The sequence below is a fragment of the Bombus vosnesenskii genome, unplaced genomic scaffold (assembly GCF_011952255.1).
Source record: "Bombus vosnesenskii isolate JDL3184/JDL3185 unplaced genomic scaffold, Bvos_JDL3184-5_v1.1 scf7180000016279, whole genome shotgun sequence".
NCBI lineage: Eukaryota > Metazoa > Arthropoda > Insecta > Hymenoptera > Apidae > Bombus > Bombus vosnesenskii.
The window spans coordinates 1,491,701-1,516,378 of NW_022884348.1; the positions used below are offsets into that span (position 1 = coordinate 1,491,701).

General features: G+C 36.9%; 1 protein-coding gene across 8 annotated transcripts in view; it reads right to left on the bottom strand.

The window, feature by feature from the left end:
• Window positions 1-24,678, bottom strand: part of LOC117242793 (nuclear receptor coactivator 2-like) — a 127,065-nt gene that overhangs the window by 22,074 nt on the left and 80,313 nt on the right. For all 8 annotated transcript variants that reach the window (XM_033509720.1, XM_033509726.1, XM_033509722.1 and 5 more), the window contains 4 exons: window positions 19,136-19,243; window positions 11,518-11,656; window positions 1,390-1,506; window positions 486-663 (listed from right to left, as the gene is read on the bottom strand). In XM_033509720.1, the coding sequence (XP_033365611.1) occupies window positions 486-663; window positions 1,390-1,506; window positions 11,518-11,656; window positions 19,136-19,243 (542 nt within the window). The remainder of the gene's footprint in view (window positions 1-485; window positions 664-1,389; window positions 1,507-11,517; window positions 11,657-19,135; window positions 19,244-24,678) is intronic.

Sequence of the window (24,678 nt, forward strand, 5' to 3'; positions counted from 1 at the left end):
ACGTAAGCATCGAGCGAAGAAAATTTCACGTGTCCTGACAGCTAGCAGGAAAAGGCAAACTTGTCGAAGTGCAACGCGCTCCGTCGATGGCATCGCATTTCTGCTGCGCTACAGAATTTCAAAGCTGTCTCCTTCCATTACACAAGATAAATCTTTCCGATGCGTCGCTACCGAAGTTCCATAACAAAGCAAGATAAACTGAAAAAGTACACGTGCACACCGACCGGTAAATAAATGCTAAAGTTACATTATCATAACTATCCCTGACGCATATGAAAAGCAACCATAAATAATTGTTTTATCGTGTACTCGTCGCGTATTCGTCGAGGACGAAACACGTTCTATCCTAAAGAAAACTTAATCTCCATATATCTTCCACTTTTGGTTAAAAAAAAAAGGCGAAATAAAAGAAAAGACGAGAAAAAATGGAAACTGAAATTAAAATGAAAAATGAGAGCGAGGTAGCATTTGAAAGACGTACTAACCTAATGGTATAGGCAACAAGCTCGGCATGAAGGTGTTGTGGTCTCCATGATGAATAATATTATAAATATCCTTGCCGAGCACATCGTCCTTCGTGTAATTTATGTACTGAGTTATGTTATCTGTTACGTACTCCACTCGTCCCTCCGTATTTACAACAAAAAGGAAGCCATCTAGCGCCTGGACAAAAATGTCACAGCAAATTAAATTTTAACGGTATTCCATGTGAATATATATATATATATATATATATAAATAATATTGATGGTCTACAGTGATTAATAGAGAGATACAATATCGATTAGATAAACGACTTTATGTGAAAGTGCGATAATTTAATTAATCATTAGATTATCTTCTATTTAATTCTCATAGAAATCAATATTGGAGAGTTTCAAGAGTTATTCATAGTTCTTTTTTTCACTCTATAAAATATTTCTAGAATTTAACTTCTGATGTTGTTAGAACGATTGGATTATTCGTATAAATAAGATCTCTCATCTTGTAGACAATTTATACGTCAGTAGATGATTCATAAATGTCCGAAATCATAAGCGAGCATACAATAGATAAAGTTTAAAAGGTGATCTTAAGCCGAAATAATTTTCTACGTTCTATTCGAATGATATTAGATCTAACGTCTTTTTAATTTAATTTATAAGTGACGTTAACAATATATCGATTACAATGATACGCTATCTCTAATATAATCTCTATATTCCGGAAATTTGATTAATTTTAACAAAACAGATATTTATCGAGGCAGATCTTCGTTTATATAGTTATAAATTGTCAGTAAACAGGAATAAAGAAAAACGTGCAGATGCTCCAGGCGTATAAGTATCAATGAACCAAAGTAACAAGAACAGAATGGATTGACGAGATTCGATTTAAATTGAGTTGTACCTCGAGTAAAATAGGACCAACTTGATCGTTGGACAGTATGTTAGGATTCGAAGAAGACACTTCTCCCTGTTGTACCGCATGACTATTCGAGCCTTCCTGTTCCCTAATGTGCCGAATCTGTGAAAAATAAAATAAATTGTAGCGACTGTAAAATATCAACTGTATCAATAAAAATTTAAATCGTCAAGTCGATAAATTATATACCATCTTAAACGATATATTATAAAAGCATTTTCGTATAGATGCATTGCTGTAAAAATGTATAAAAAATATATACATTTGGAATAGTGTGAATATCCATGTTGAATCATGTTAAAATTAATTCTTGGACGTTTTTAACTGCGAAAACGAGGACAATGAAAAGTAAAATTGGAATATTTCATAAAAGGTAACACGAAATAATAAATTCAAACAAAAAAACTAACTTTCTGTTATCCCAGTTGCATATGTCGCATATATTAAAAATGTAAAAAATTGGCAAAATAATGATATGAAAAAAAATTCCATTTCATTTTAATAAAACAGTAAACTGTGCCACGAAGTTCCACGTGTCAAGATAACGAAACAGCACAACCCTGATTTCGCGTTACATATGTACATAGTTTGCATTTCTATGCCGATTAAATCAACACTGCACTCTATAGCATCTACTAGTAATGGCCGAAAAAGAGAAATTGTCCAGAAACAAAGATAAATGATTTTGCAAAAGATTTACCAAATTTTCATTTTTACAAAATGCATTATTCCTTCTTTCTATATTGATCTTTACTTTTTAGAAATTATATACCAAACGATAAATTATTTTATTAGGTAGCTGCTTCGTTATTAAAAACAATCGATTTATTTTACATAAAAATAAGTGAAAACGAAAGAGATATTTAAGCAAGTATAATTTCGTTGATCGTGTAACCAAAATGACTGAATATATTACAAGAGACCAGAAGCTAGCGACTTATTTTTATCAATAGCTGAAATAGAAAGATAATGAAACGACACAATTATTTGAAATTGCTGTTACTTCAAATAAACCGATACGTCATATCGTTCTGAATAACACATATATTACAATTGACAAAACGAAATACTGTTCTAAATAATCACTTTCTTATTTTAAGTAAAATTTATTTAACAGACGATTGAGATAAATTTTCATTTTATTATAAAACTCTACTTATACTCGGTGTATATATTTATTATATAATAATAACAAAAATGTTTTCTCTCTTAGTTATCGTTTTTTCCATTCTACGTGTAAAAGCTTAATAACAATGTAACGATAGTGTTTGAATCACAGCCGAAGAATCTTTTTTCATCAAGTTGTTAAATAATAACGCAAAACCGTATTACTTCATTTGACCACAGCAAGTCGCATTGCATATTGTATTTCACATTACATAGCACGGTGCATACATACATATCGTAATTTAATGTAATGAATAATTTACAATGACCGCGTTTTTTATTCGTCATAATAATATTAAAAATTATTCTTTCTTTATACCGCAACGAACACAAAGGTAACATTGCGCAAGGCATTCGGATAAAAATGCAACGGCATTATCCAGAAAAATGAACGGGTCTATTTTTCAACAAGCTTTACAACACATAGAGAACGGAGAATTTTTCCAAATCGAACACAAGCAAAATATTTATTAAAATAGAGCAATCAGAAGCGAAAAATAAACAGCAAACTTCATATTGCGTTACAATTTTGTATTTCCATTGCGAACGAGTTTTTACATATTAATTACACATGGCGAGATTGATTAATTTCAAAATTGATTTCCGATCGTAAAACTTGATAAACGAACTTGCGGAATATGGAAAAAGAGTAATGTGACAGAAAGAACTGCTCTTAGTATAAAAGCACACAAATAACAGTAATTTAAAAAATTTGTTGAATAAGCGGAAAAATGATTAGATTTACCTAATAACGGATAGAATATACGTATTACTAATGGAAAGATTTTCTACCGTACACAATTTTCGTGTGATTCGTACAAAAGTTCTTAATTCTTACTCAATTATCGACATCGCACAGTAAATATTTAACCTGATAAAGCACATTCCTCCTGCTTGTGCGATAATTAAACACAACAAGCTGTTGTATCTATCCTATCTATTAAAAGTTTGAAGCAATTACTCACGAATCTTTTGTTACAATACAAATACAATAGGAAATACAAATGCAATAACATATATATATATATATATATATATATATATATATATACACGCTTTCAAACAATTGTACAGTGATTATTTATGAAAGTTTTCTTTATTTAAATGTTTCATTTATAAACAGGCTCTAGGATCTAAAAATTGAAACATTATCGCAAAGAAAGACTTACGTTTAAATGTAATGCAAATATTTCTTATTGAATTTACAAATTCTACATAATTCCTGCACACTTACTGCTTTAAAACACATTCGAACAAAATGTGTATGCAAATAGAATTAAAAATAACTTACAATACTAATGAGAAAAGAGAGATAAATAGAAGAGTCAACGAAACGCTTTATCCAATGTTTTCAAGTAGATAACAGGAAAATAAGTTTATTTAAAAGGAATCATACTATTATTCTTTATACCAGTTCATAAGACCGTGATTGTACTTTGTTTCATGACTATAGTAATTGTGGATATCGAACAAAAATATTTTGTTTTTTATACAAGAAAAAATAAAGTAAAGTAAAATCAAAATATACTTGTTAGTGTCAGAACGAGAGTCAATAAAATTATTAATTTAACATTTCTGCTTCAACAATGTTACTCTCAAGGAGGCCACCAGATGAATTAAAAATACATACTCTGTCACTTTCTCCTGCGAACTATGGAATTAATAATAATATTTTGACACTCGTGTCCTAGTTAAATATGGAAAATGAAAATATAGCCGAGGTTGGTAAAAGATCGTTCGATAATAAATCTTAGAACGATGTGTAAAATCAGTTAACGGTTAGAAAAGAAAAAGCGTGAACTCCGCAACGCTGCCATTCAGAGTCGCAAGGTTAGCCGTAAGTAGAACACGAACGAAGAAGGGAAAGTAAATCTCTGCGTTACCGGCCGGGATTTGGGCACAAGCGTGCGGGAAAAGCTCGTCCTTGAGCTCATATTTCCCAGCACCGGTAGATCGCGCTCGTAATCGGAATGAATTTAAGCACACGGGTATACAACGTACCGTGGCCTCGAAAAGTCGGTGACTCGGCGGCTGAGTCCGACAAACGGTTTGCGACGTTGCCGCTAGCCTCTGCTATAAAACGTATATATTTCTCCCGTTCCGTCACACGACACACGCGATAAATTCTTCCTCGGTCGCTTTTAGAATCATCATTGATGTTTCTACCTAATCGAGAACATCGTTGATCAAAGTAGAAAATAATTGAATAACGCAAATGTTACGGAAAGGCGAGAACCAGGAAATCACGGGGATGGGAATGTATCAACCTCCTTCCTGATTACCCTACATCGACAAACGTACGTTTGAAACGGACTTTCAATGATAAATCGAAAAATCGTTATTACCGTAACGATGAGAAGATTAAAACGAAAGAGACTTTTACTGCAAATTTACAATTGATTCTACCTCGGTCACGTCGTTGGACACAGGATGCGCGCGACTCTACTGCGCAGATGACGTCACACGAACTCTTGCTCCGGTAGCTCGCGTTATAACGCCGTTTGGAAGGTTTCCTATTGGCCTCGGTGACGTCATTCAAGGTCACGTGACAAACTCTCAAGAAGTACTTTTTTAACGATTCTTCGTGTATCTATGGAATTCATTTGCGAGGGTGTCACGCCGAGCACGTCGCAGAAGAAAGTTTCGTGCTCACCGAGGATCGTGAATTTCCTTTCCAAAACGTAATCGCAATATGTCTGGCAAAAGAAGAAGGCGAACGAGCCGAATATCGCGAGCCTGGCGCGAAGAATCGACATGTGCTCGTTCGTGAACCGCAAAACTAACATGCAGAAGAACAGACGGGAAGTTCGAACCCCTTCCATGCCTGCTCTCTTTCTCTCTCTCTCTCTCTCTCTCTCTCTTTCTCTCTATAGTTCTATAAGTATGTATAATAATGTATATAGACACATAGCTTACAATCAGACGTCGATTCGGACCACTATCGTTTTGTGTGTTTTCAACCAATCTAATATACATGTGGCTGCTACTTTCGCGACTATCTCGTCACAATGTAACACGATTAATTTCAAATATTTTCTTTTTCACCTTCGTTTAACGAAGTTAATACTATTATTCTCATATTCTCGTAATACAACGTTAAAGTAACAAGCTGTAAATAAAGTAACGCGTATCTAATAAATTAATGTCATATAGCGTAATAAAATAACGAAAGACTAAGGTAAAATTGATTTTTCTGGAAATATAAAAATGTATTTTGAATAAAATGTAATTGAATAAAATTGAGTAAAAGCATCAATGACATTCAAACACTTTACTATCGTTTGGGACGAAATCAATCAAAAGTTAAACTCAGCAACGCGAATCTATTTCAAGCTACTAATCGAGCCTGCGTCTTGCTTCTGAAACAAACGTACTACACCAATATCGAGGGACGTAAAGCATTAACCGTGTAACCGCGACCTGGAAACACACACACACAGAGGTTGAAACGCGGATATCGATTAAAAATATACAGGCATGACTAACATATTCTTAAAAATTTTCAGATTTGCTGATCATAGTTTTGATAAGCCGAGGTATTGTCATTCGATTAAGTAAGAAAGAAAGGAAGAAAGGAAGTAGAATAGCGCGGTTTCGTACGGTTCGACAGGCAGTTTCCGCAGTTCCCGAGACTGCTGCGCTCAGCTGTTCCTTTCGACTTTGAGCGTTACGATGTCTAGCGTGAATTTGACAGATCCTCGTTGACAGATCCGAACGGAACAAGGACAAAATACGAATCGTTGCCCTGTTGTAAATAGCGACGAGCGCGATCAGTCATTTCCATGCGGTGCAGGAGAAAAACGTTTCGTTAAGACAACGCGAGTAAAGCGTTATTGGGCGAATAAGAATGTCTTCCTTTCGAACGACATGTTCTCCTTTTTTTTTTCTCCCCCTTGGCGAAAGTTATTTTATCGATATATTTCGTTCCTTCCAGAAATAAATTTCTCGAGAGCCCGGAGAAAGAGTACATTTAACTTCTTCGAAGGAGACTTCGCTTTGTTCCTTCGTTCTCTTTCCATTCTGTTTTTTTTTCTTTTTTTTTTTTCATTTTTCTCCTCTTTCTTGTTTCGTGGTCTTTTAATGTTCTTCAAAACGAAAAATTTATCCTCTAATTTCGTTGATTTATTCCAGCGGATCTAAGCCGGCCAACCGAACGAAACAGAGATTCATCTCTTTATTTCGAGCCACATTTCATTTCCTAAGAGACCTGCAGTCACACACGGTTGAATTATGCGAAAAAGAATCGAGAGATTTCGACTACATTTCGCGCGCACGACAGCAAACGTTTGAACGTCCGGGCCGCGACGCAATGCGCGTTTTCAATGGTATCTCGCAACAGTATCTAGGAGAAACTGTCGGAACGTTTCAATGGAATCGCCGCTCTCGGTCTCTGTATCTTGGCGCGTTCTTATTGACTACTGCAGATGAATCTTTTGGAACCAGTTTTCGAGCTGGAAAGATAGCTAACAAAACGACTCGACGTCTTTTAAAAACCTAACAACTTCGCATCGCGTATTCCTGATGCGATGAATGAACATCTTAATCGCGCAGCGTGCGAAAATAAAACGTCAGATCTTATGGTTCGATTATCATTAACCTACGTGTCGGGTAAAGGACCTGGAAACTGAGCCGACATGAAAGAAACGAATCGGCGTATCCGTACGATGAATCAAACGATTTTGCAGTTAACAGGGTTGTTTAACTCTGCCAACTATCTTCAGCCACGGTCGATAATCGAACGGATTTGTCAGCCAGACGAAGAACCGCGCGAGTGTTGAAAAGTTCGACGATCGTGACACGCGTTGCGGAAGAATCTTTTAAATCTATCGATCTACAGAAAGGACGAGGAAACGTCTGTGTTGTCTCGTTTCGAATAATAGGATCGAGATCTCGCGCGATTTACGACGGCGTTTATTTTCGTAAATGCAGTCACTCCACTCTTAAGATCTCGAAGAAACGTCGCGTCATCGCGATGCTTCTCCAGCTTTTATTGCTTTTAATCGACCGAACTAAACGCGCCTCTCTCCTTTCTCTACGACGACGTTCGAAATTACCGATTTTATTTTACCGTGTCCGAGTGAAAGCTCCGCCAAAATGTCGCGTGGCGTGTTCCGTATCCTTTGGAACACGTCACAGCTAATTAATTAATTTAATTCGACGTGTCATCGTCGTTCTAACCAATTCGTCGTATAATCGAATTGTTGTAAAAAAAAAAAAAAAAAAAAGAACTGAGAAATTTGCGATTTATTCCAGAAAGTTGAACAGCATAGTTTGTCGGTGGCGCGTTACTAATCCGGTCGAACCTGCTTTCAGCCAAGTTCGGATCTTCGTTCGCTATTAGGCTCATAGTTACGCCACGTTATATACTACCAACGTTCTAAGATTTCTAGATCCGAAATCACGAAGAGGCCGCCTGCTATGGACCGAGCATATTAGCAGAATGAGTTTCAAGGGGTCAGTTTTAGCGAGCGTCGTGAAACAGTCAACGATGACGTTTAAATCGTCCACTGATTTTTCAAGTCTAAATAATTGTTCATCGAAGACGTTATCGATCGAACGATTCATGAGAAAATGAAGCTACTCTGCACGTTACCTTGCGATAAAGTTTTACGAAGCTTTTAATTTTAAAATAAATCGTTATTAAATATTTGTATAAACACGCAAATAAACGTTATCGCTATTTTTAAATTATATGTGTAAAGAAAATCATTTGCATTTGCAACAAAAGATTCCATCGCATAACATCGACGGACAATTAAACTGCATAGTACGAAGATTTCGAATTTCTTGAATTTCACAACTGGATTTTGTACATCATCGAATTAGAATGGAAAAACCGCATGATCGTTCAAATTTAGCGGACGATTGTACGTTTTCATCTGAATTATCTGACTGTCACGTAAATGCACGTAAAATTAGTCGATTCTATCATAATTTAGAATTAATTACGATTATAATGCAACTGTATATGTATAGCTGTGCAAACAATAAAGTGATTCGATAAATGTGATTGCTCGAAACCTTGCACGAAACATTAAACATTGTGGTGCAAAGATAATGAATGATAAGAACGATTGAAAACAAAAAATACTTAAGAGAAATGTGATTTTGTTTGAATGGCAAAATTACTAGGAAATCGTTATCAAATAATATAACAACGTCGGGCAATATGAAAAATTGTAACAAATACAAGAAAATTAGTAATTAGCGAGGAATAATACTGAAATGACAGCTCGTTTATCAAGATACATGTTTACAAGGGAAAAGAGAAGAAAAATAAAGTTGGAAATGGATCCAAAGATGTAGTACAAAGTTCTGTTTTGATAAAACACTTATCGCGATAAAATGATGTATTGCATAAAATGTAGAGAACGAACAACTGATTACTCTATTTAATCTCCGAGATATTGCGTTACGTTTTCGAGTAGATCAAACTTCCAATCGCTTCTCGGCGTTTACTTCCTTGACTCGGTCCAACCCATTCGGTTTTGTATTTCACGAAGATCGTCTTGTACCAGCGTCCAGCATTATTCGAACAAAATTTTATTTAAAATATAATTTAAATAGTCGCCTACTATGCGACGTTGCTTCTAATTAATAACTCGTCGTTAATTCGTATAATTGGTAAAATTCATATACCGTTGCTATAAATACAAATGGACCAAAAATATAGACGATAATAGTGCCGCACACTTTGAAAAGTCATACGAAAAATTTCCGTGAAACGTGATCAGAGAGTAATGGAAAAATTGGCCGTATTTCCGTGAAAGGGCCGAAAGCAACGAAAGAACAAAAAGAACAAAAAGAACGAAAAGCAACGAAAGAAAATGGAGGACAAGGGAGAATAAGAGAAGAATATAACAATCGAATATAAATGAAACGCGAATATTGGCTAGACAGGCAAGAAATCAATGTAAAATTTGACGCATGCGTTGAAATTTTTATTTCACTTAAATGATACACGAGTAAATACCTTATCGATCGACCGGTTCAAGAATAACGCGCAGAGTCGCTAGACTCCGGTAAAATGTTGCACGATAATTTCCCTGTGACATAAAAATAACTCTTCCAACTTTCAAACGGAAACTTTTAAACCGGAAAAGCGACGATCACGAGGTTTAACGGGGAAAATAACGTGGAGATTTTCACGGGCTCGATGAATCGCCTGGCCCGTTATAAAATCGCTTTTCTCGGTGAAACGAACGCGATTCTCACTTAGGAGACGGTTGCATAAACGCGTCCTGTACGACACGTCAGGATTTGCCACGTTCAAGTATAATTTACATCAAATCGAACGAACGCTTGCAACATACTACGAGAACTGCTTGACTTTGCTTATGCGAATGCAAGAATAAATTCCGCGCCGCGCGCTCCTTCGCTTCCTTTCTCCTTCCTTTAATGTCTGTTTAAAAGTAACGAGAAGCAAAGAAAATAAAAATTCTACGATGGAAATTGCGATTAAATAAAGGAAGGCAGAAACGCGGAATAAACGGTGAAAAATATTAGTAACTTATTGGTAATTCAATCTTTTTTTTTCAGTTCTTTCCGATTAATCCAAATCCATTAACTCCACTTTAATGAATTTTTCAACTTCGTTATTTGGAAACATAAGTACCGTTCAACTTCAACACAGAGTATATAAACGAGAAGTTTATCGAAAAATGAAACTTTCTTAAGTCCGTGAACCATGCACTATCGCTGTATCGATGCACTAAATAGATTAACAGATATCTGTACGTTTATTTAACGTAGAATCGAATTTGGATAAGATTTCTTTCGCCCTACGCGTAACTCGACAATCAACGATTTTCTGTTCTCTACCGTTGCCTGTTCGCCTCTCTTCTTCGTTCTAACGAATAATTCGCATCTATTTCGTTCGTGTTTCGTCGTAGGAACGAACAACGTCGCGAAGGAACGAATTACGACACAAACGTGTGAGAATTACACCTCGTTGACGTAATAAGCGTTGTGGTAACGTTTTGTTTGTTGAAGCACCGTTAACGTGCTATTTTGAAAAATATCGTAACATTTCTAAATCAGAATTTAACATGGAATTGTAACGTTAACAGATAAAAGTTTCTCTCTCGCATCGAGCAATGAAACACGATAGAACGAAGTTAATAACTCGAACGATAGATAAATAACGTTATTTGCATACAATGGTTAAAGCTCTCAGAAGTTTCTCATGATGGTACTTTTGTAGATACAACTGCGAGAAATATTGCCTCTCGAACGATAATAGAAATTTGTAGAAAATTATTCTTCTTTCTATTTGCAATTTCATTTTATACAATGCGATATACATAAAAAATAAAAAAAAAAATCTTATATCGATAGCGCTAATACCTGCGTTCTATAAACGGGATACTATTTCTCCTTTGCAAAGGAGCAAAAAGAAAGATCGAATTATGCTTTAAGCTTCACAGTGTGTTAAACGAAGCAACGAATAAAAAGAGAAATAAGAACGGGATATGTTCACCTGGAATAGCTTATGAAATAAAAATCTAACGTACTGAAAATACATGTACGATTTATCATAATTAAAAATAACTGCACAAAGGAGAATGTAACAATTTAAATAACATCGATACGTACTCGATCAGAGGTGAAGATAAAATAGCGATTTAACAACCAAACGAAAAATCGGTCTGTACAACAAAATTTAAAATAATCAAAGAGCAGAACGAACTTGAAGGAAGAAAGAAGGGGAAAAGAAAATCCGTATTAGCGATAAAAAGAAGAAACGACAAAGAGAGATCTAAATGCAAGTAATGGAATATATAATATTTGAAAAGCGATTTTCTTTTATTTTTTTTTTTCGCGAGGAGAAAGAAAACGAATCCCTCGATTACACAGTACGTTCTTTGATCGAATCTCGAAGGACTCGCTGTTGAGTTTATCGATCGACCATTTGAAAGGCAGAAACGTACAGATCTGTCTTCTTACCTGGTCGACGGTTCTCTGAAGGATCTGGCATTTGTCAGTCTTGCCAGAGCTCATGTCCGTGGCGGAAATCAGCTCGGCAAGCTCGTCGATAAACAGGTTCTCCTGGTTCCGTCGTCTTTTTTCGTTAAGGCACTTGTTACTGTAAACAATCAAAATTGAACAGATCATTGAATCGTTCGACCATGTTGCTCATAATTCTTATCGATAAGTTGTTCTCCGAAATGGAAGACACGCCGCTTCCAATTAAATTAGCTTTTATCCTTTCTCAATCCTTCTCTTATTCTTAGAAGAATCACGTATATAGGAGAGAAAAAAGAATATATGTATATATATTTAACGCGATAATATTTTTATCAAATGTCTAATTGGAAGGCTCGATTTATGGATTATCGTTTGAAACGAAGCAAACATCGAGTATCCAATATCTAAATTAATATCTAAATTGTGGTAGAGCGAAATTCTTAGCGTGTTAAATATCGTGGCGAGCGATAAAGTCATTTTGTCGGGTCACTGTGTAGTCATTTTCGACGGTGTACTATAGTAACGGCTACAGTACAATTTAACGAATTATCACTACGATGTCGATAAGTTTCTCCGATAAAATGGACGTAATACGTTTCCGCGTTGAAATCGATATTACAATAATTAGCTAAAAATACGTATTTATCGGAAAATAGAATTGTACATTTTGCCAGAACTTGGACAGTTTTGTAACTATAAAAGATACGATTAACCGCGCTGCTATAATAACTATATTATAACATCTCGTTAGAATATTTATCAGTAACTCGTCAGAGGCGATTCTTTTAAGAACTAACGCGATCTCTGATTCCGTCGAGTAAGAAATTAGCATAGAGGTTTATAATAATTAAAATATACGTTTTCGTTAGAATATTTATAAATGACTCTTCAGAGGCGATTCTTTTAAGAACTAACACGATCTTTGATTCCCTCGAGTTAGAAATTAGCATACAAGTATATATACATATGTTTCATATTTATATAAAAATATGAATTTATACGAAAATTCGCGATCTAAGGATAAGAAGCGTCGAACAACTTTCTCGCTCGATTCGTTCGTTCCTCTTACTCGATTTTTATTCGCAGCGACACGCATGTTCCGTGATAGGTCGCGTGCATCGTCGTCTATCGGAGCCTATTATTTCGCGAAATCTGTTCAATTTTCATTCTCAACTTCGATCGATGCGATATCGTTCGGTTAAAACGTTTGCATCGATCTCACGGATGCTGGCTGCTCGCTGTACAGGCTCGTTAATCTTTTCACGGCCACTAATGGGACTCTGTTATGCCGAACTTTTGTTCGAGAAACGGTCCGGGGAGAAACGAACTATGACGAAACGGCGATAAATCACGTCGTTGAAACGCTTATTGCCAGATTGCAAATCAATCGCGGGCAAAAAGTTCTTCCGTGAGACGAATCCTCCTAAACGGAGGTTCTTTCAAATGCCGCATTTATTTCGCACGTAATTGCGACTTATATTAGCTATTTTCTCTAAGAATCGCAGGTCTTTGATGATTTTCGATCTGACCTGATCCGATCCGATGATCTGATCGAACGAGTATGCAATTATCGAAGCATCTTGAGCCTCGTTTCACACCAGTGTAATAAAACAGGGAAACAAAAGGGAGGAAAGAAAAGCAAAGATGTTTCGAGATGTTTAACGCGAATCGTTCGTGTCCTGTAATTGAATATTACGGCGCGACTTTTGACCCGTTTTCAAGATTCTACCGGAAGCCTAAAATTTTCCACGGTGCTGAACATCTTGACAGACCTCTATACACACGGTCAGCTGACAATTTATCGAGAGAACTTTTCGTCTTCCACCAAGGAGATATTTCTTTATCGACTAATAGATCGTTTGAGTAATGTTTTTGACAGTGGATATACAGTTCCTCGCGAACATACAAGAAACGAATCATGCGCGGTTGAATAAGATATTAATTTTATGAAAATACGTTGCCTTTAAATCTAAATTTCAAATCAACCTATACTTCCATAAAGGCATAATTTTTTGTAAAATAGAACAAAGAAAACGGAGAGAGAAAAAAGAATAGGAAAAACTGTAGAAAACAAGAGGATAAATCGGAATAAGTTATACATACTTTGGTATTCAAATAAATTGCCTCTGGCATTGATTACTATGTTATACACGGGAGACTTCCCGTGCGCTTAATTGCCATTTCCCACAAGTGGATATTGTCATTTCAATGGTGATTTATTCTTCCGATTAAACCTGCTCTATTTGTCACATTATCTTCAGCTATTACTCGACCTGCAATCTCGTCTAGATCGTCTGTGAAACCACGTTGCCACGATTTTATTGCCAACTTAATGATCACGTAATTCCAAATGAATCTTTCAAACGTAATAACGGCTCTGTGCTAATGAAAAAATTGAAAAATGACGATGGCCGCGATGTTAGCGCTAATATTTGTCGCGTGGAAAATAAAACATAACGCCACGAGATGACTTTACTTTTTCCACATAAAGAGAGAGGAATGTGCGCTTACGTAGATGCACATATATACGGTGGGTTGCAAATATTCCGCGTTACGATACAGTTTCGTACAGTGTCGAAGTAACGAGCTTTCCCGCGAATAAAGACACGAGGTATAAACGTATAGACGTATAAACCGAATACGAATAAGGTCTATGACATAAGTATTGACTTGACAACTAAGTGATTGCGGATTTTGTCATTAGATGGTATTGACAAAATCCGCAATCGCTTAGTTTCCAATCCAATACATATACATTTTTACATTTCGATTCGATATACGTTTATCGAGTTATATAGGTGGCATTTTGTTCCACAACCTTTCTCCGTCCTTCGCGCAACTTTAATATTTCAGAAGCTCTCAGGTCTTTTCCTGCGAGAAACTTCTCCATACGAGTTTTTACGTCGACGAAATTCCTCAAAAATCGAAACGAACTTTCCGAGCGACCCAATAGTATGTGTATCGTGTACAAAGTATCCGTTTAATTCGATACGTTTGCTAATTAAAATCGTGAAATAATAACAGAAAAGATCGCGTTATTGGAACTGCAACGATTTAAGGAAACTCGATGAGGAGGTCTACTCGCTTCGGCTTAAACCCGAAGAGAAGCTTCGAGGTATAAACGATCGAATACAAAAAGCGAATAATTTACGTGATCTTTTTTTCTCAATCCGAATGGATCAACGTCTAGAAAATTAACTGCTCTACTATGCCGAAATTCGCCACAACCCTTCATCAACTCGAACAATAGGAACTCCGCCATTAACCACAGACTCCATCGCCAAACCCACGAATCCACCAATTAACCCTCCGTGATGAAACACCAAGCAATCGACGAAGAAACCTTCGAAAGTACGAATATAGCGCTGCCAGAAGGAGCGACCACGCGGACTCTCGGAGAAACGCTGGAAAACTATGGAAAAGAAAATTGGGCCACCGAAGGTCGTGCAAGTTTCCGGGATAAGCTTCTCTAGGACGGATCAACGCGAACGGCATTCGCTCGGCGAATTTCATAGAAAGAAAATTGTTAGATGCTGAATCAACTGCTCAGTCCCGTTGAAACGTTCGGTTGACCTTGCCTGACGTCACGTCGCCGAACAGTGACTCTCACTTTGTTAAGGCTGCATTTCCATGCGATCGAGTTGCCTCATCGGTCGTGTTGCACGGTATACATCGTCCTGGCGCTTTGCAAAGCCTCGTAGAACTGCTGCTATCGATAACGTTATCGATGAATAGCGAAATCCCGAATATTAAAGGTCTAAGCAAATTTCTACGGTTTTCTACGGAATTTTCGAAAGAATTCCACGGTTATTTTAGAAACGCGATAATTTCTAAAAGGACACTATTGCGCGTTCGTCTTCTTTTTTTTTTTTTTTAATGAAATTGGCATAAAAGATATTCAAACATTTATTAAAGAAAAACGCGAATAGCAACGGTTCCACGTTACAAAGGTACAGGACAAAGAACGTCGAAAGCGAAAAAAATCTGTTTTCGATAATGAGAAATTTAAAAACGTTTTATATCAGTCGGTCTTTCTTTTTTTTTTTTTTTTTTAAAGTCTGCTGGATTAATTGAAATTTGTTCCTCGCTCTCGGCAACGATATTTTTGTTCGTGTTTTAATAGGTTACTATGCAATTTTGTGCTAACCGTGAAGAGGAAAAAATTAACAATTTATAAACAGAGTATTTTATAATTACACTTTTATCAATCGTTCTTTTTCTCGACTCGTTATAGTTTTTATAACCGATCAAGTTACACTAATTAAAATATCACGGAGCGTAATATCGTTTCTCTCTCTCTCTCTCTCTCTCTCGCCATCTGTTCAAAATTAATTATTTATGTTCGTCTATTTAATTAAGATTGGGTTATATTTTATATCTTATAGTACAATGAAATATAACGTAAATAAATTTTTATCGCCTCAAAGTCCAGACTATTGGTAAATTTGTAAAAGAAAAAGAACGTCTTCGTTACTAAATAACTGAACAATTAATCATCTACTTTAAACTTTCTATTTGAAATGAATTTCCTAAAAAAATTTACTTTTCTAGTAAAACGTCGGTATATAGCTACACTTGCCTTTTTTCTTCTTCTTTTTTTTTTTTTTTTTAATAAGCGATAATTATAATGCGACTTTAACAGCGAGGCTTTTAGCGAACGTTTATGCAAATTCATATTTTTATAAACAGAAGACGAGAAATAGAAACTCAAGCAGAGATTCGCTTGATCCAACGCTACATTTTATTTTAGAACCAGTGTCATTGAATATTTTGTATATCTTTGAATATCATATTATATGTGTAACATAAATTACAAACTTTCCATAAATGAATAAATATGCACGGTCGATTAATCGTAAATTCGTCTATCGTGTGGTTAATCGCTGTATTATGACAAGGATTTTTCGTGCATTTTGATGACTTTCGTTCGCTTATGGAATCATACACCACAACGAATTCGAAAACTACCACTGTTCGACACTGACACGAGCAGCGGATACGCATGATTTAACTTCCCGACGAACTAGATAGGTATCAAATTAAAATGGACCCATGCTGCATGCTAAACATTCGCTTTACTTATCGCGTTTAGCCCGATAATTACGGCCGCTTTTACGTATATAACGCGACTGATGAATATGCAAAGGGCTGGAATAAAACGCGGAAGCGTACGCACTCGTTTACGACCAATTAGACGAATTTAATAGCTGGCAAGAAGCATAGCTACGCTCGTTTTGCTGCTCCAGGAAAATATGTAAGTAGATCGGTACGATGTGTAGGTACGTGCATAACTTTTGCTTATTTTTTCAGAATTAACATTTACAACACGTTAGAATGTTTAAAATTCTGGATATTTAGCAGTATTTGTTAATCTATAAGGCGAAACAATAATCGCAACGTAATGTCATAATATTCTGTATCGCGTATAAATTTTGTAGAGCCGTGAACAAAAATAAAATATTATCGATACAAGCGTTTCTCGTATAAACGACGATTTAACTGAAATTATTTTTCAGTTTATAGAATCTCTCTACTCAAAACGTTTTCTGACGACCAGATTAGATGATCGATAAACTTATTTTATATCCAGTAAATACGAGTGGAATATTCCAACTAACAGCGAGATCCAACATTTTCTATCTGCTCTTCGTCCATGTAGCTTTTCCACTCAATTCCGGATGTTTCCTCTCGATTACCGTACTTGAGATCCAATTAGGAACAGCGTATGAGCGATAGAAAAACCAAAATGATCAACTCGCTTCGAGTAATGCCAAATTTTTCATCGTATCTCGGCGTGAAACCGCGATTATACCGTGCTTGAAAATTGTATCCGATTACCTGCTTATTTTCGGCAAAATAGCTATTTAATTACAAAGCAAACCGCAGCGATATTATTATTTATAGTGATCGTAGCTATATAATAACACACTATAAACCGATTAGTCCGATCTAGGAAAGGCAATATAAAATGAAAACACTGAATTTCTAATAGTCAATTCTTGCACAACTGTTTCGTTACTTAACAAACTCTTCATCCTGGGATTCTTTAATCTCTGTATCGTAAATTAAGCGAGAAAGATTCTTCTAAACTAATAGAAATACTTACACTATAACGTTCACGTAACCAGCCATATTCGAATATCGAATATACATAGCGCTTTACATAATAAATAGTTAAATATATATCGCACGTTTCCTACGAGGAAATCGAAATTTATAGCCTGCTTAGTCCGCAAAAAGCAAGCGAACTACAAATCGGCCAAAGTATCCAGATACTTGGAAACGATGATGCGTGTCCAATGTCCAATCACCTACGTATATATTATATATATATATACATTTCACATCGCATAGATAACATCGAATCGCTGTTCACGCCATCGTACAATAAGCTATCGTAATATATTATAGGTTTCGTATGCTTCACCTAGTCGATCTACGGATTCGCGCTATCTACGCTAAAACAACTAAGAGGAAGAAAATATTGGACGTTGAACGTGCATATGGATAGCCTGTGCTATAGCTTGTGTTAGCCAGCGATATATATCTTTGAGTTTGCGCGTAACACGCCTAAGTAATTTGTAGGAAGCTTTAGTTTCCGCGACACGATGAAGTAAAATGGTACAAAGAGGTAGCTCGTAAAGCTTCCGGCTGCGAGCTACACAGGACACGATGCTAAAAGACGGTACAACATGGTATCAAATACGCTCTTCTAATCGATCAATGAAATACAGGTTACGCGATGAAATATCGTGTGTCCAATAAGGTGAACATCTTCCTTAATCTACCACTGTTGACACTCGATTGGTGTTGTCGGATCACAGCTGGCTGAAAATAGTCTGACACAAGAAGTTCGTTCTATTGTAAGACTCGTTTCTTTAGGCGCGTCGTATTTTCTTATAGAGAAGCTACGCAACTTGTTCTAGCAGAAACGGTATAATTATTATTATACGGTATTAATTATTATGGGCATTCTGTTTCTTCGATTTAAGAAATTAAATAATTCTAGAATAAGCGAATAATTCTAGAAATTCTACCAGGTTGATGAAAAAATCGTCGGTTGACTCTAATTGTAAATAAAAAAATCCCAGAAATTGTAGAGAATGCGTTTGAGAAAAGACAGTTTAAGAAAATAATCTAAGAAATTCCCAGCACGATAATTTTAATCTTACTTTCGGATATACGTGCGTAACGATTGTGATATACTGTGATAAAAAGAATTCTGCGAGGTTAACGCAACAAGAATGCGAGAACGAGATAACTTAGTAACTTGAAAAGAGGTACCTGTTTGCAGTTTGGTTACTGGAGCCCAATATACTCGCCGCGGTCTGAGTAATTTGACTGCGCTACTATCTACCCGGTATACGAGCTAGTATAAATATGTCGCTGTGACTCATTAGATGGCCTGATGGTAAAATGATATCGGTAGCGAAACATGTTCGTCTCGTACTCATTTTTCTCCTTCTCCTTTTTTTTTTTTTTTTCTTTTATGTTCTCTATTGAACGATTTACGCAAGATGCATTAAATCGCGTAACGATCTCTCGCATCGAACTAGATAAATTCGATAGGAAAACGAAGAGACAAAGTTACACTTACATCTGCGACTGAGGCTTGGCATCTGATTTCTTTCTTTTCTTGGTGATGCTGCCAGTAATCGCACTCATTTTGACCCACAGTGGGTCCTGTAGTTCACACGGGCTAGGCCTGTAACACAAATAATACAAAATAAATATTCAAATGAAATATCGTAGCTAGATCGAACTTACGAAACATCGTATGTAAATATATTTCGTTTATTTGCAATTAATTAAGAAACAAACGGTTTCATATTTGTTATATATATATATATATTGTTATTTATATCCTATTGTTGTATCCATTTATCGATTTATATCAGTGAGATCCCACGTGAAAGTTTATCGGATAACGGTGTTTCGACTTCGTATGATTCAAATTTACCTCAGCAATGGTCACCGCTACTATCTTTATCGACCTTTTATTACGTAACGGTAAAATACTCCGATGAAAGAAACGAAAGAGAATGCTCTCGGCAAATCTCTCGCAAATCTCTCAAATTTCGTTTGCCGAGATAACCACTGAAAATTCATCGAATCTTTCTACAAAGTGAAACAAGCGGCATAACTCGCTCTTAATTGCGCCCATTATTCCTCGATTATCTTCCAACCCATGGCCCATTTCCCTAACATAGCGAAATCTAACGTGGCTTAAAACGTTAGCAGACAGCGAAAGCGCGCCACCAGAGATCTAGAAAAACGAGCAATTCTTAGAGCACTCCGAGAAACGTAATTAAGTACGTGAGAAATTTTTCAAGCTCCGTCCCGCGCGACCGCGTAATTGCCGAATAGCTGGCAATTTTCGCAACATTTCGCTCGCCACGCTATATTCCTACCCGTAATTACCGTACGTCCACGCATTCGACCAACTCTTTTGTTGTACGTTTTTTCTCTTTCTTTCCTTTTCTCTTTTTTTTTTTTTTTTTTCATCGCGAAGGATGCAAAACAAGCAACGTTCAGAGTACAGTGCGTGCACTTTATGCGTTCGTTTATCGACACGTGAGACATCTCCTATCGCGTGTGGCATTGTAATGTCCGGTGGAATTCGCGATGCGTACGAAGGGACGCAGGACAATTATGGTCAAGGATACACGAGCAACCCGAACGAACAGATGCACCCGTCCATAAAACGCGAATTCATCGTCGCGTGCACTTATTTCAATATTTCACTCGGGACGCTTGATAAATAATTCACCGGTATATTCCTGGAATCCTTTTTTCTTCCCTTCCTCTCTTCCGAATTTGTTTTTAAAAGCTATTCGATCTGAATGTGAGATATTCGATGAGCGTATAATTCGCATAGAGGAAGTGAAAAATAGTGCATCGCTCCTTAAAAAAAAAAAAAAAAAAAAAGGAAAAAAAAGATAGAAATCGTGTGGAGGAAAATATATCGCGGCTGTCGTCGGTTTTGACCCGCACCACGGCATCCCAGGGTTAACAAATAAATATATAACCATCTTTAGGCCCCTCGCTGGATGGAAAATAATTTTTATCCTATGCAGAAGCAGATACGAGTTGCCTGTGTCTAACGTTTGTCAGTTTTTTTGAAAAATAGGGAAACCGAAAGAAAGGAAAGGAAAAGAATTCTAAACAGATGGAAAATAAGATAGTTGCATACAATCGGTAATTATCGTAACCGTAGTCGTGCTGATAGCCGATCAGCGCGATGAGTAATTATAAAACGTGGTTCCAACGGGCGGCGATAATTTGTTTTTCATTTGATGAAACGAAACGATCCGAAGATATTAGTCAGCCAACGGTAAGTAGGCAATAACCGAGGAAGGCAGCTGCAAAACGAGCAAACGTACGGCTGATAGAACGCAGATAGGTACGCGTTACACGCTTAGTTGCGTACGCGGATCTACCTACGCAAAATTTTCCTCCACGCCTCACGATGCACGATATCGATAAAAGTTACGGGGTCAGATCGCCAGAGGATTCTCACGGTTCGACGACAGTCTCGAATCAAGGAACGATGTCGACGACCTTTTTCTTCTTACTTTTCGTTTCTTTCAAGAATTTTTGCTCCGATAGTAAATTATCTTCGCGTTTTAACGTTTCAAATTCTATTTTCAATTATTTCTATTTCGAGCTTTAAAAGCGACATAATAATTTGTTATCGGATTGCTGTCGAATCGATTCAAATATAGCGATAACGCGTGTTAATAAACAGATGCTAGATACCTAAATTGTATAGTTTTTCGTTCGAATCGTTTTAACTTTAAAATTTTCCAGCGTTAATTACGTAGAAATGATCGATTTCGTGTTTCGACGTTGCAAATTTTATCGAAAGATATCGTTGACAACGATGAGTTTCGCTTAGCGTTGCGAGTTTGTAACGCTGGTTAAAATTCATTCTTTTTTTTTTCTTTTTTGCGGTACATTGTACACCGAACGTCGAATTTCGAGTGAAACGACGCGGGGTGACTGAATATGCAACGATTACGGTAGCTACGGCTTTTTCGCAATCAGAATTAAGCAATTAATCCTGACTGGATACATGAATCGAGATATTTCCGATGTCGTACTTTCACCTGCAGGTATTTTAATATAACTTTAAATGTCACTTTGTAATTTTGTATTAAAAAACGAATGACGAATAACACGGGCCGGCAGCGCGTTGTCGCAACAACGTGATTTCTTTAAATGAACGTTTAACAATTTCCGTATCTTACGATCGGGGAGAAAAGGTATCGAAAGGAGATGGAACGATAAGAGAAAAATAACGCGTAACTCAATGCAAGGAAATATTTAAATATACCGGCCTTATAAATTATATGTCGTTACGTAAACGACATTTTCGTTTTATACTTTAACGGAGTACAACGCGCTACATGTTAAAAATTACGAAAAAATTTGTTTGAGGTAACGTTTGAATCGATTCGCGCGTAAAAAGTATTTTTAATCGAAACGAAATATTTCCAGCTAAAATCGAGTTGGCCAAACAGCGCCTAAATATTAAAAAGGATAATATAAAAATAACAGATGCTCGAAACAATTAATTCGAATCTTTTGCCAGAACGATAGAGTTTCCTGAATATTTCTTACATTTTTTTTCACCGCGGAGTATGCAGGATAGAGAAAAGAAATATTTCGAGCGAACGCTATCAGATCCAACGGTGGCTATCTAAAAATGCAATGATACATGTACCATTCAATTTAGAGAAACGAGGAACCATCCTTTTCAGGGACGAGATAACGGTACCTCTATTTATCATACGAAAAACCCTGGAGGGCTATAAACCGCGAGAAAAATTTTGTCGTATCGTTTTAATACGTAGCTTCGGAGAGAGAATTACGCGTTACGAAACGTTTCGTGGATTTCTTTCGTTTGAAATTAAACGCGAAGAAAAACAGAGAGCAAACGAACGATAGAAAGAAAAAGTCGATGCGATAATAAAAATTGAACGAAATTCGACCGATACTCGGTTTTCATCGACCGAATGGAACATTTTATCGAGAATCTCAAATGTTGTGCGACGTCGTTTGAATTCGATTCGAAGCTAATCGATATTTAATAGGCTCGTTAGAGCGCATAGTTTTACAAAAATTGGGAAATATTTATCACGAAAATCAATTTTCCATCGTTTAGCGTATGAGAGATAGTTGGTTCTAGTTTCGTATCTGATACACGTAAAAATGAAGCACGCTTATTACGTATTACGTAACACGATACAGAATTGAAAGCTGATAAAATTCAATTAATTAAAACTTCGTTTGAAGTTATTGATTAAAACCGAGTGGGTTAATTAAAAGTAAGTTTAATTAATTTCCTTGATGAAATCAGGCTACTGCATTTTAATCACCAATACTTGAATCAATACTCGATTAAAAATAAATTCTGACTGTAGATCAAGTTTCGCTCGAGAATTCAGTAGCAATGCGACGATCGATCAAGTTGCGAACGATTTACGCGAATTTTCTTTCCAATCTACTGTTTTACGCGTATTACATATAACGTGGAATCTTCAAAGTAGAACGAGACCGGTCGATCGAAAATCTACGTTGCATTTAGTAAGAAATGAAAACTCGCGATAATTTAGTTTCGTGAAAGTATCCAGAGGTATTGCCGATTCTATTTGTATCCTACGAAGCACTATTCATATCCCTACGCAAAGCACAAAGTACGAATTAAAGCGGAGAGTCGTAAAATCGAGCAGCTAGCGATTAATCCAAAATTTGATCGGTCTCCTTATGACACCAACGGTAGGTACCGGGAGAAAGCTAAATTAAAAATGAAAAACAGTTCGCGATCGTTGACCGACGTTTAATATTTTATCAGACGAGCGACCAAATAAACGATTGACAAATTGGATTAAAAAGCAAGATCTGAAAACTCACGGATTATCGAAAACGTGGTGAAACCCGACCAACCTCGATCTCGTCGAGCGGAGTCCACGTCGGTCTCTCGGAAACCAGCGACAATTTGACACGGTGCGCGGTCCGAGAAATTCTCGGGTAATTTCTCTCGCAAATATAGCCGGTTGGACACGGGCGCGTTACAAAGGAGCAAATTAGACACGTGCGTTGATCCCTCGTCAGGCATTTTGACATATTTGCTACTCCACGTCATCTAATCACCTCCGCCACGCTAGCCAACGTTCGCAACTAAGTTGCCAACCTGATGTCGTTACGATAATACGACACAGCGAGCCGAGAGAACCGGACGAAATCCAGTTGGCATTGGCGCGCATTGTTTTCGGAAGTGGGACCATCCCGCGTGATAAAACCAGGCTGCTCGCTGCCTGGCCCTGGTGAATCGTGACCTTAACGTCACGGCCCAGCGCGCGGAATCGAAAGCAGTTCTTACGATACGACTCATTCCTCCTCGATGCTTCCTTCCTTTTGTCTTCCACTCTTCTGATTCCGCGTCGAGGTGACGCAGCGTTCCGTACGCGAAATAAAACGAATCGATCGAACAGCAAGATATAATACACGGCGATGATTTTGTGTAACAGTACAAGAGAAACTTTGTACTTTGTATATTAACCGTACCGCGTTATGCGAATCGTTTCCATATCGCCGATCGTATTTTTCCTATCGTCGACAAATCTCCGTCGAGCTTCGACGTCTCAAGATCTAACTCGTGACCGAATTAAAATCATCGACGGCCGGGACTATCGAATCGTGTCATCCCCTTCGTAGAGAAACGGGGGCGGTTTGAAACGAAATAAATTGTCGGCGAGAAGGCGAGGCCCGGAGCTATAGCCCTCCTTGTAGCCCTTTAAGCTGCCTCTTTTAATCCGTGCTTGCCTCAAATTTCCACGGAATGATCAAACTCGTTGTATATTGTTACGCGTTGGCCTTTAGTGTAATAACGAAACGACGAAAAGATATCGTGCGTACCGTAGGTCCGGTAAGAGGAAATATCAAGAACGAACAAGTTTCCTCGATAATTTCTAAATATTAGTGTTTATTACAGTCGATAAGACAAGTCGGATAAAAAGAAGTTCGTGATCGTCGATCGATTTACCGAGAAGCTTAAGAGACAGATAATTGACGAATCGGAGGAAAAAACGGAGCTATCGATCGCTAATGGTTTTTAAAATAGAGCTAGATGTGTAT